At 34.8% G+C, this 13,808-nt stretch overlaps 2 protein-coding genes across 17 annotated transcripts in view; one reads left to right on the forward strand and one right to left on the reverse strand.

The window, feature by feature from the left end:
* The window catches only part of otx2a (orthodenticle homeobox 2a), a 238,850-nt gene that overhangs the window by 28,399 nt on the left and 196,643 nt on the right, over positions 1–13,808 (forward strand). The gene's annotated exons all lie outside the window — the stretch shown is intronic.
* fam13a (family with sequence similarity 13 member A) overlaps positions 1–13,808 on the reverse strand; it is a 96,748-nt gene that overhangs the window by 26,775 nt on the left and 56,165 nt on the right. For all 16 annotated transcript variants that reach the window (XM_087237756.1, XM_087237751.1, XM_087237753.1 and 13 more), the window contains 4 exons: positions 10,214–10,255; positions 9,942–10,100; positions 4,784–4,949; positions 182–255 (listed from right to left, as the gene is read on the reverse strand). In XM_087237756.1, the coding sequence (XP_087093882.1) occupies positions 182–255; positions 4,784–4,949; positions 9,942–10,100; positions 10,214–10,255 (441 nt within the window). The remainder of the gene's footprint in view (positions 1–181; positions 256–4,783; positions 4,950–9,941; positions 10,101–10,213; positions 10,256–13,808) is intronic.

The following is a 13,808-nucleotide window of genomic DNA, read 5'->3' on the forward strand; positions in this document are numbered from 1 at the left end:
GAGTCAAAAACTTGCATACAGCACCTTTAATGTTCTTTTGTACTATTTGGATTTTTTCAGTCATGAGAGGTACAATCTCAATGTAAACTTAACTGGTAACTCAATGAAATCCCCATAAAGTTAATTCAATATCCCTACATGCATAGAACTGCCATAAGGCGTGTAAAGAAGTTTAATTTACCTGTAATCAGATGACTCCATGTTTTCCGTAGCATTTCGGTTGTATGCCCCAGACGGCCCTTGAAATTCCATTGACTATGTTAAAAACAAAAAAATATATAATTTTATTTGGTTTTGTTCGAAAATCACGGCAGTAAAGTGAAAATATCTTGTAATGTCCAATTGCTATGGAAGTTTGCATCACTAAAATGTATTGTTATCATCATGTTTGAAAAACGTTTTTCAAGTTATCAAGGTATCCGCGGGGTCTTAAGTCTAAAATTTCAAAAGCCTTAAAAAGTCTTAAATTCACTGAAATATTGTCTTTAATCATTTTAAACAGGTCTTACTTTGTCTTTGTTTATTTAAAGCTACCCAATCGATCCAACACACATCCAATCACCAACAACACATCTCATTAAAACGTTTAGCAAAACTATTCATAACTAATATTATAATAGTCTGTTGTGTAAACATTTAGTCTTTAAAGAGTTTTTTTTTTATTATGTTGAAAAAAAAAAGTATGTAAACAACTAAGGTTGGCTTGTTTTGAAACATTATTTAAAATATGTGGCTAAGAGATGACTGATTAGATTTTTTTTCTGCTGGGCCATTAAAATATCCTTAGCATTAACCCTATAGAAGTCTGAAATTTCATTCTTTATGGTCTTAAAAAGGTCTTAAATTTAATTTTTGTTTGGTGAAGCCCTTTTTATATACATTTTAACCAATCAGATTCTACTCAGTGTAACTTCCATAGTTTTTATTAATAATTCTGAGTCAGTCAAGTTAGTGAAAAGTAGAAAAATACTTTTTTTTTTTTTAATTAACTGTTTACTGTCTACCAGTGTTTGAGCTCGCAGCAGTGAATATTAAACCACACTGAACTGAACTAAACTGAACTTCAACACTGAATACTGGACTAACACCGTTTCAATTTAACATAATATTCTATGTGAAGCTGCTTTGACACAATCTATATTGTAAAAGCGCTATAGAAATAAAGATGCATTAAAATACTGTCATTAGAATTTGTGTGTGGCGTCAGATTTTTGTCTACACAACAAACTTTATATCTAATTACGCTAATCAAAACCTATTTCAAACTGGTAGACCACAGGTTGACCAAGAGATGTTTAAGTAAAACCGAGACATTACTAAAACATCTGTAATGGGGCCTCATGCACGTCATTGTGGTACACCTGCAAACGCTTCGAACACTGTGGTCTGATCTTCTGAGGTGAATCCGGAATACAAACACACACAGCGAGCAGCATAAACATGAGTCAGAGAGAGCTTCTCGTCAAAACATTATTCCGATAAAAGCAAGACCTGCAATTTGCCTCCATTTTCCACAGAGATGCATTATGTGCTGTCTCCCGTGAACAAGGACAAGAAGGATTTGAAGATAATTAGCTGTTCTTGTGACTATTTCATACCGCACGTTGACATTGACGTTGATTCACTGACATTGAGAGTTATAAGGCATAGTTCATGTAAAAATTAGACCATTCGCTTCAAATTAATTACATAAGTTCTTCTGTGGAACACAAAAGAGAATATTTTATAAAATGATGGTGCATATAATTAAATGTTTAAATATTTATTTATTGAGAAAAATCAAACAAATGTTTTAAAGTTTTTTTTTTTTGGTGAAATTAATTTAATTAAAGTTGTTAACATTAGTTATTAAAAACACTTAAAATGTAAGATTTTTTTTTTTACAAACAATGAAAAAGTATAAATATTTAAAATGAAAATTAATAAAAAAAAATTCATATAAAATGTATAAAGGGATGCTCCAATCAGGATTTTTGCAGCCGATACTGAGTACCGATTCTTTGTCATTGTGATCAGCTGATGCCAAATACCGATTCTTTTATATAACTATGCCCATAACAAGCACATTTTCCCTCCATGTATGAGATCTCGCCTGACCTAGGAGAATAAATTAAGGATGTTGCATGCAAGCACAGAAGCAGCTTTACAAAAAAATAGTTGATAAAACAGACAGAAAAAAATTGTTCGAAAAATGACTGACAATGCAATTTGGAAACATGGCTCACGTGTTGTAGCGCTTTGGTGTTTAACCTGAGTTGTAAACTCGTAAACTAACACTTGTGATCTGTTTATGAGATCGACAGATCAGCGAGTACAGATCAGGTCGTGAAATGTGATTATCAGCCAATACTGATCATCGGCCGATCGATTGGAGCATCCCTAGTCTACGGTAATTATTTGTTGTTTGAAAACCTTGTTTTTTGTATTTTACATATATCTGTACATTTATTGAACATAAATTAATACTACACTGAAAAAAGGTTCATTATGCAAATTTTTGGCAAACAATTTATATGTGCTGAATTTAACTAACAAATTAAGTTGAACGTTACTACAATTGTTTGTTTGTTTTAATTCAATCCATATAAACTGTTTGCAACCAGTTACCCTAAAACAATTTAGTAAATTAATGAATATTGTTTTTTCAGTGTAATCAACAGCTGTTGTAAAATATTGATGTTAATACAATATGTAATGAATCCAACCTTAATATGAAGAGTGTTCTCCGTTTTTGTGCTAAAACTGATTGAAAACTAATAGATATTTATATTTAAACATTTATTTATGTGCTTTTTGCATTTTTACACAAAATAGAGAAAACCCCAATACAATACAGTAGTAATACATATAAAATACAATACATAAAAATACTAGCCTATGGCAGAACACATAGAGACAAATGCGCACAAAAGCAACATATAATTTGGCTGATCAGGTCATGCATAAATAAAAGTATTTAAAAAAGTAGCATTGTTCTCATATTAGCAGAAAAATGCATTATCCTGACTATAGTTTTATTGTCAAAGAATAGTTTGGCCACATAAATAATAACACTGTATAGATTATGAAAAGTGAATATCAATTACACTCAGGGGCTAATAACAAATTGATTAGGAATTTTCACATAGTGATACCGGTAAATTTCCGGAATGACTTTGCCAGTAAATTCAAGAAAGCGCTGTTCACTCAGGCAAGAACGTTCCGGAATTTTTCCGGAAAAGACCATTCACACATTCACTCCAAAATACCGGTATATTCTGATATTAACCAGAAATTACCTCTGAACCGCTGCGCTTATATTAGTATACATATAAGGGGTTGGCCTTTTGTTGATTGTTTTACTTATTTAAAGCTTTAGCATTCATGCGGCTGCTTTTGTCCCAGAGACATCCAAAGGCAGAAGCGCAAACCGCAGCTAAATGTGTACACATTTGACTACATTACAAATTCTGTGGATGGATCAGTATTGTGAACAACCTCGATGAAAACATATGGAGGAACACTTTCACATGTCGAGATGTTCATAATATGTGTGTGTGCTGGCGCTCACCAAAGCAGAAAGGTAAAGCCTTGAAGGTAAACAAACAGCGGTTTATTATAAACATTTTATCTATAATTTTCTTACACAGTTGGCATTAAGAAACATTATCTGACTCGCATTCATTCATTCATTTTCTTTTCGACCTAGTCCCTTTATTAATCTGGGGTCGCCACAGCGGAACTGCCTACTTATCCAGAACATGTTTTACACAGTGGATGCCCTTCTAGCTGCAACCCATCTCTGGGAAATATCCATAGCAGCTAAATGTGTCTGGAAAAATATTCAAAGGCTTTTATTTTCATATACAGCGCAGATGTGAATGCGCCAGAATGTTCTGATTGGTTAGAGTAGACATCCCACTTCAGCACACTCTAAGCATGAACACACTCTTTCGCGAATTAATGTTAATATTAAATGGTGTAATATTAAATATTGAACGGCATAAACATAATGTTACAACTACTCTTTCCGGAAAATTGCCGGTACAAATTTACCGGTATTTTTAAAAAGGCCCCGTTCACACAATGATCCCTTTCCGGAAAATTGCCGGTAATTTCCTGAAAGGTCTGTTTGTGTGAAAGGGGCTATTGACAGGGGTCATTGGTTATGCTTGCATTTCTTCCAATGCATAAAGGTGTTCTAATGTCTGTCTTAAGTAAACTTAGGTACACATAGGTAAAAACTAATATATTTGGAATATTATTAATGATCAAATAGCTCTTAATGGTCTATTAACTGGATAGTTCAAACCCCCCAAAAATAAAATTCTCACTATTTACTGAAGTGCTTCAACTTAAAAACTAAATTCTGAAAAATGTTGGAAAAAACAACCATTGACTTCTATTGTAAGAACAAAAATACTCAGGACGTCAAAGGTTTTTCCAAAATTCATCAGTATATAATCATTTGTGTTTAGCTGAAGAAAGAAACAAGTGGAGGCTGAGGAAAAGAAGACAGATTTTTTTTCCTTTTTTAGGTGAACTATCCCTTTAATGTAACCTGAGGAACATTTAACATTGAGAGAACCTTGACAGAATGTTAGTTTTGGCAGTGTTCCTTGCAGTTTCCAAGTTTTATTACTTTTTGTGTAGCTTAAACACTGGGACAAGTTACACGTTGAAGATGAATAGCTATTGTGCTTATTGAAATCAGTATCTCTGTGCAATGGTAATAATAAATGTTGACCTGCTCGCAGAACGTCAAAGACAAGGCCATGGAGATAAGACTGAAAAGCAGACTTACAGCGGGGGTGTCCTGGTTGTCCGAGAGCTCAGTCAGTGTGGGACTGTGTTTGGGCTTCTTGTTTTTTTTAAGCTCGTGTGTCAGCGGCAGCAGCAGCAGACTTCTGTCACCGTCCTCTGTGACCCTCACGCCCGGAGACGGGACATTCTCTTTATCACCCTCAACCCTGAGAGACACACAGTTTCACATTCAGACACCACAGAAATGAAGAAAGACCAGACAAGGACTTTCTGTGCTTGTCCTTTACTCGCGGGTTCACTCATAAGGCCAGAGGCTGAAATGAAGCCATCTGCGTGTGATGCCTGATCTACTTAAATGCTGACCTGACTGTTTATTTACATCTCTTTTGCCGGAGTTGGATCAGTATGTGTCAGTTGAGCCACTAATCTAATGTTTTCCATGTCTCTGTGGATGGTTTGCTCGGGGTTCCAGTAAACAGGATTAGTTTGATTGCTGTGAGATGTAGACATCAGCAACTTAAGCTGGAAGGTAAATGGCAACCCAGGATCATTGGAAAGTTGTTAAACACGTTACTCTGGGTCAGGGTTGGGCGATGTCTACCAAATTGGCATCGTACGATGTCTAATGTGATACATCGCGATGGACGATGGCATTGTTGTCGTAGGCATTGGTGAATTAATTATTTATGAATAATAATATTTGTAGCTTACCTTTTCAACTATCTGACCCCGCATGGTCTTTGTTTTACTCATAGCCAAATCATAAATAAATAAAGATAAGTTACACACAAATTAACACATGCCAATCACTTTTTCCGCGGAACTCTGGCATGAATAGCAGAGTGATCTGTGTCATTATAATGGTGTCGACAAACTTGGTTGCACAACCAACAGCAACCAACCAACGGTATCTGAGGTTTTCATTGAAATTACTAAGTACAAGCAGGAAAGCGAAAGATTGAAGCAGTGTACTGACTCTGTGACACGTTACCTGATAGATTCAAAAGAGTCATTATATAGAGACTATATGAACTAAATATCACCTGTAACAACTATAATGAGACTCTATCCAGCGGTACATCCTTGATAAACTGTCCGACGTGCACTGCTCTCTGGGGTTTTGTGCTCAAAGCACCTGCTGACTGCCTGGAGCTCAGACGTGTGCGTTTGCTAGAACCCATGACAGAGAATGTGTGTGTGTGTGTGTGTGTGTTGTCACGCGTTTCCAGTGTGGACGTGGATCGTTTTCAGTTTAGAATGTCATTTTAAAACAAAGACTTATTAGTGTAAACTGGGCCGTGTGTATTTTTCACGAGTGGGTCCCTGCTGCGATGAGGATGGGGCGGAGGATCGCGATGCAGGCTCAACATCATGATGTCTTATTGGCCATCGGCGTTGGACGATAAAATCGTCTATCGACCCAACCCTACTCTGGGTACATTCTTTGCACATTTCAAATGGCAAATCCACTAGAGGGCACTGTCAACATTTGAAATAATATGCTACTTAGCATTTGTTTTGTAGTTTGTGTCAGATATCTTTCTTGGACATGTCCACCAAATGTAGGGAATGTTGTAGAGATCACCCAGCGATCCACTAAACCTAAAACTAGGGCTGCACGATATTGGAAAGTGGCATTACAATATTTTTTTTTCAGCGATTATACATTGCGATATGAAATACATTTAACCAAATAGATTAAATAGCTCTAACAATTCACTATTTTAGAAGGTTTGAGGTGGTTTTGTAGTGGAGCGCATCTGCAAAAATGATAAAATTTAACTTCATACTAGATTTTTTGGGTCAAAAAGCCATACAAACAAAAGATAAAGTGTTTTATGTTTGTCTGGTGAGCCTTAAGCATGTCATGATTTTGCCAAATAAGATGTGATCCTGGATTAGCATCTATGTTGATCATGGAACATCATTTTTGTTTGAAGATGTAATCCAAACCTATTACCTACCTCTTAACTCAACCATGACTGTAAATTATTCCCATAGTCATAGAGGAATAATAGTTGGATAGCAATCATGTAGAAGTGCATACACCTAACCATGAGCCTAAACTTAACATAAACTGTAAACGTGTCCCTTAATTCTGATTGGCTGATTGAAATGTTGTTCCAGGATCAACAAAGATGTTAATCTACAAACATGTCCTACTTGGTGAAATCAGGTTGGCAGAGTTCTTATGGCAGTTGAACACAATTAAATTGAATGTAAAATAGCATTTACATGTCATACTCACTTAATATGCTAAACAGAAAACATAAAAAACGAAATATAATTAAGTCCACAATAGACAAATTTTGACAAAAATCTACAAGCTCTGGTCAAAAACTTATAATTGACAATGCAGATTCAACGATGTGACTAATACACAATATTACCATATCCTTATTGTGCAGCTCTATCTAAAACCCAACCATTAGTGTTTTCAAAAGCAAACGTATCAGAAAAATGTACTGCAATCAAACAGTTTTACCTTAATTTGACAGTATTTTCATTTATTTTGTGGAAGTGTGCTTCATAATGCTGTTTACACCAGACGCGGTATGCAAATTCGATTCATTATTGCGTCAAATTCACTTCACAATAGATGCGGATTCACCTCTGTCTAATACGTGATTCTAGTTTCATTATTAAATGGCTAAATTATAAATACTTAAAAACAGAGTAGATTCGTTAGGCGCCGTGTCTGCTACATTCACTTTAGAAGGATCCATTAGATTCTTTCTGAAATGCACCCAGCTCTGTGAGTTTATCAACTCCTCCAGAAACTACACATGGATGATGGAAGGTTTCAACGATGCTTCAGACTGAGCCAAGCCCAGTTTAATGAGCTGTTGTCTGATATGGGTAGGAGGATTTCCTCTCGGGACACGCACTACAGACGCTACGTTATAATCTCACCCATACTAGAGCAAGCTCATGATTGGTTACTGCGATGCGAATGTCCGCTAAAGTTCAGGTTTTCCAACTCAATCGATTTGCGCAATTCTGACATCAAATGCTCAAAACGCTCAATTCGCGCTGCTTCATTCCTACTAAATGTGTAATTTGCACCGCCTCATTCGCGCAAGTCACTGCGCAGGATGTGTATTCATGTCTTTGCATTGACTTAAATCTCTTGCGCTTAACACTTCATCCACTTCTGGTGTGAATGCACCATTAGACTCAAACAAGACGAACGTACAAAGTAAACATGACATTTTATGAGATTGATGTCCCGTTCACACTAAGCATGATGACTAGGAAGGTAACGATAAAGATAGATTTCGAAAAACTTTCTGAATGTTACAGCAGAGGTCAAACCACAACTATAACAAAAACACAGATAAAACACAGAAAGCCAGTCCGAATTCATTGAAATATAAGTCTACAGGCAACAATTTGGAGTAGCTCACTACATTGCCAACCTGATTTTACCAAGTAGGACATGTTCCTGGATTTACAGCTACATTACATTAACATTGCAGTTTATGTTAAGTTTCGGGTTACGGTTAGGTTTATGCACTTTTACATGATTATCCAACTATTATTCCCTTCTGATAAAGTTATGGTTGGGTTTAGGGGTAGGGAGTTGGTATTGATTACGTTTTTCAACAAAAATGATGTTTCAGGATCAACATAGTGTTAATCCAGGATCGCATTGTACTTGGAAAATCGTAAGCTCTCCTTTTAAAGAATAAATAAAGACAATGACTGTCTAGAACACAATTATTTATACTATAGGGAAGAATGATAAAAATTGATTGAAGTTGTACAAGCCAGGCTAACAAAATGAAGTATAAAAATAAAAGTACTTCAAGTATGCAGTGCTAGTTTCAGTTCTCATTTAAAAATGCTGGGGAAAATTGTCTGGTTTCATTCCACTACACTGTGATAACTAAATTTTTTTGTTTAGAATACATTTTTCATCAAATATTTACTGGTAAGACGTGCTGATACACTGAGGACATTGGCTGGTTCCAATGGGGTAATGCTAAAAAAAAAACTACTTCTATTGGTCGTCTGTGTGGACGCAAATATATTTATGGGTATGTTTGTAAATATTGCCCTTGGTGTGGATGGACCTTCATACCTGTTTTTCTTCCAAAATTAAAATGTATATAACACAAGTACTTTTAAAGTAAAAAAAATGGTTATTGCACTGCAAAATATTTTTTAACCATTTTTTTTTACCAATTATAATTTGTTTGTTTTTTCTAGTACAAATATCTACAAATTACTAAAATCACAAATTACTAAAACAAGAGGTAATTTTGTAGACAAGCAAAAATGTGGTCTTGTTTTATGAAGTAATATGCCAAAATTAAGTGAGTTTTTCCTCAAAACAAGGTAAATAATCTGTCAAATGGGGTAAGCAATAACCTTGTGTTAAAAATCAGGGTATTCAGCTTGAATATAAGCCAATTGCACTAGGCACTTTTTGCATAATAAGCACAATTAAAAAAAAAACACTGTACATTGTTTACATCTGTTTCATTACTCAAATCAGGTTTATTTATTGTTTACTTTCATAGATATTTATATACTTTTTATAATCATTCTTCAGTCACTTCTCCGTATATATGTGTATTTATGTGTATGTTGTGTATGATGTGTATGTTGTGTGTATGACTTCACTGTGGACGGCAAAGTAAGAATCTCATTGTACAGGGAGACGTGTTTCCTTACTGTGCACATGACAATAAACAGTTGAATTGAATTGAATTGTTTCAAGGAAAAAACTCAATTGATTTTGGCATATCCTTTCTTAAAACAAGACAATATGTTTTGCTTGTCTAGAAAAGGCTTGTTGTTTTAAAAAATATTCAGACATCTGGACTAGAAAAAAGATCCCAAATTGGTGCATCTCTAATATATAAACAATGCATCTCGTCTGACCACTAAAAATGTTAATACCATGTGAAAACAGGGCTTATGTTAATCAGGTTTGTTCAGTTGTAAACCAATACCATCACACACAATGACACCCGACGACTTGCTAATTGTTGTGGGAGTTTCTGTAGAGATCGAATCACAAATGTAAATTGCCGTAAAGCAAGCGGAAGAAGCTGGTTTGAAGAGTGGCACAACATCTTGAGCAATCGAGGAACGTGTTACATTATTGCACTGAGAAGCTGCCAAGCCGTCTGGCTGCAGTTCCACTATAGTCAACAGAACCCAATATAGCCGTATATCAGGAATCCTACCTGAAGCTCTCCTGCTGCTCTCGCTGATGTCTCCTCCTCTCTCGGGCTGTAGTCGCTGGAGATGAAGAATGAAGAGTCGGATTGGAGCTTTCTGAACTCTGACCTGCGTGCATGAAGAGGTGCTGCTCCACTGCTGAGCGAATGGTCTTCTCTAGAAAACTGGACAGCGAGAGAGAGATGTCAATGGACAAGCGATGATTGCATTAATTATGTAAACTCTGGGGTCTGTTAATTGATTTAAGGAATTGAATTGTCATATTAAAATCACTTACTTGGTTAAGTCAGATCTGCTGTGTTCAGGGGAGATTTCAGAGCTAAAGAGAGAGAATATCATATTATCAAAATGGACAAAATGAAGTCAATGATGTGCTTTTGCATTAGTTTCAATTCAACTCACAAGTGTGATTAGCAAAGTTTAACCCTTTGTGATGTTTTTATCCACTCTAGGGTGATTTGAGTCTTAATTTGACCACAGCTTTCATTGTGTTAGCAAATGGAATGATTTTTTGACAGATATTTTGGGAAAATGCTTTGACAATTTCCAATAATTCAACAATACACTCTGAGCACATTAACTACCCTTGGATATGTTTGTGGTTGTTTTAGCCCCATTGACTTTTATTATAATTGCATACAATCCAAAAAACGTCCTTATAAAGGAAGTCAATGGGACATGTCACGAACATAACGAAAAGGTAGTCAATTTGAACGATACACAAGGGTTAATATATTAAGATATTAGCAGCCTGATCTCATGAGGCAACGTAACTATTTTAGGTATTGTCATTTAAGTGGCTTTGTGTACATTTTCACATCACTGAACTCGTACGATCTTATAAAGGAGGCGTAGCACCCAACCCCACCCCTAAACCCAACCGTCACTGTGTGATGAGCAAATCGTACTAAACTGTACGAATGAGAGCGTACAAATTCATACAATTTAGCCACTAAATTAAAAAGTTACGAATTGCTGTGAGACAGCGTTGGATATTGGATAGGAACGAAATTAACATAAAGTGGTGCTGGCATATGGAAACTCACTACCATCATGCTACGGTGTGTTCTCATTGGTTGACATGGCGTGGTTTTTGGTTGGTTGGTTTTTAAATAATGTTTAGGATTTTACTAGGGCGTTGCCAATGTGTTTCTAAGTTTTTTTTTTGTGTGTGTTTTTAGGACATTGATTGGGTGTTCTGTGTGTTTGCCAGGGCATTCGTAAGGTGTTTTTAAGCAAGGCAAGTTTATTTATATAGCACATTTCATACACAGTGTCAATTCAAAGTGCTTTACATAAACAAGAATAAAAAGTAAAAATAAAAAAGACAAGTATAGGAAAATTAAAAATAAAACAAATAATAATAATGATTTTAGATATTTTGTTTCATTGTTAGGGTGTTGCTAAGGTTTTCTAAGTAGTTTTCAGGGCAATGCTACGGAGTTCTGAGTGTTTTTAAAGACTTTGCTAGGGTTAGTTTCTTTGCTACTTTTTATAATGCAGATTTAGTGCTCAACACTTTTTTTCCCACTAATGTATATTTTATTTATTTATTAATTTTTTTTTTTTTTAAACAAAGTAATTTCATTTACGTCACTTTTTTATAATTGGAAAAAGTTCAAAAGAATTTCAAATTAGAAACAGATTTTTTTTGCCAATGTAAATGTCTCTATTTCACTTGCATTCATATTGAACACAAACAGAATATTAACAAGTGGGGATGTAACGATTCACCTGACTCATGATTCGATATAATTTACGATATTAATCTCGTTATACAATGTAGTCACGATTTTTTTAACAAAATTATTTGATAAACAAATTTAAGAGGAAGAGGCCTTTCATTTTTTTCCTAAATGCTGTACATTTTTGCGAAATAATACATTTTTCTGCTATAACTAAATCGCTATTTTTAAAACAAATAAATTCTAAGAATAAAAAAAAAAAGAATAATACAAAGTAAAGACTCATTAATATAAATCAACTAAAACTGTGACCATGCTGAGATTTAACATTTTTAAAACGAATTATCTACATTTCTATGTTTTCTAGCATAAACTGAGGTCTTTGCACCTTTACAATTTCCACCTGCTAAAAAAAAACACAGCGCCCCCTCTGTTCAACAAATGCATTGCGATTTGTTCAACATTTCTACTAGTTTTAATCGTCACATTTTTTAATCGATTTTCAACCAGCTCACGGTGAATCATTACATCCACATTAACAGGACATTTCAACTAAAAATAAACACAAAATATTTTTAATTATGTTAGAAACCTGTACCCATTGTATTTCATAGTACAAAAAAACAACAACACTATGGAAGTCAATGGTTTCCAACATTTTTTAAAGTTCCTTCTTTAGTGGTCGTGACAAGTGAAGGGTGAGAAGTTTTTCATTTTTCGGTGAACTATCCCTTTTTTTTAAAAATAAAAGCCTCGATGGCTTTTTTTCTTTCTTTTTTTTAAGTTTGGTTGTTTTTGTTGAACATTGAACCAAACTCTAACATTAGATAGAAAGTTCCCGCAAATGACTCCATGGTAAAAAATAGTAGCATTATCTTGTGGATCCGGAAATAGGCTGTGGGGTCCAGACACAACAGTGTGTGTGTCCTTACCAGCAGCAGCACTCAGGGTCAGAGGCAGTTAACTGCTCACAGCTGACTTCACGCTATTTCAGCTCCATGAGTGAGTAAACAGTTTTCTCAGTATTGAGCTGTATCGTCAGATGTTAACCTAGATGATATCACAGGCTGCCAAGAGAGTTTGCCAGTGAGAACAGTTATGTGTTGAGACGGAGAGCTAAAGATGATCTGATGAGGTCCGTCAGTCTTACATAACACAGTGGTCAGAGGGTGAGAATGAAAAGACTAAGGAGGAGAAGTGCCTTTAAAAACTGCTCATATGCTTCACTGAGCATTCCTTCCATATAGTCATCATCACCCACATCAAGGAAAAAAAGTTACTTGCACACAGAGAAAAATGGTACAAAATCTGTCACTAGGAAAGGACCATTTATAAATTTTGCACGTTACTCTGTAAAAAATAAATAAATGCAGGGTTCCACAGTCGATTTGTGTTGGGACAACATGGAGGAATTTCAAGTTACCTTCAGTTTTTTTTCTTTCTTTTTTTAATTTAAGTCAATTGAACCTAAACCAATTTAGTCGACCCCCCCCCCATTATAAAAAAAACATAAATAATAAAACATAGCAGACTTTTTAATTGTAATGACACATTTAATGTACATTTTAAGGATCACAACGCTAATCCAGTATTATTGATATGAGCTTCTTAGGGTATATGAGAAAAGTCATATATATATATATATATATTTAATTTATTTAATCTATTTTTTTTAAATAATTTTTAAGGGTTTTTTCACCTTTTATTATGATAGGACAGTAAAGATTTCAGACAAGAAAGCATTGGGAGCAGAGAAAGGGGAACAATCAGCAAAGAACCTGAGTCGACAATCAAACTCGGGTTGCTGTATGCACATTGGTGCTATATGTCGGCGCAAAGTACCACTAGGCTATTGTCGCAGATGAGAAAAGGGATTTTTATCTCTATACAAAAATTTTTGTATAGCAAGGACCACCATTCAGTGTAAATGCTCATACAAATATTTCAAAATATTCATTAGATAAAAACAAACATACTCATTTGATTAAATGTAATAAAAAGATTTTTAGTTAGATTTAATGTTTTAATTTAAATCTACATTTCTGCTAAATTGTAAAGGAAAGTAATTGGTTTTTCAGCATTTTTTTGATAGATGGAAAGTTCAAAAGAACTTTAAATTTGGAACAATTTTTGTAGTAATGCAGATTTCTGAATAAAAGTCTTTCTGTCACCCCAAATTTAAGACCA

Source organism: Danio rerio, chromosome 1 (genome assembly GCF_052040795.2).
Source record: "Danio rerio strain M-AB ecotype USA chromosome 1, GRCz13ab, whole genome shotgun sequence".
In the NCBI taxonomy this organism is placed as follows: Eukaryota; Metazoa; Chordata; class Actinopteri; order Cypriniformes; family Danionidae; genus Danio; species Danio rerio.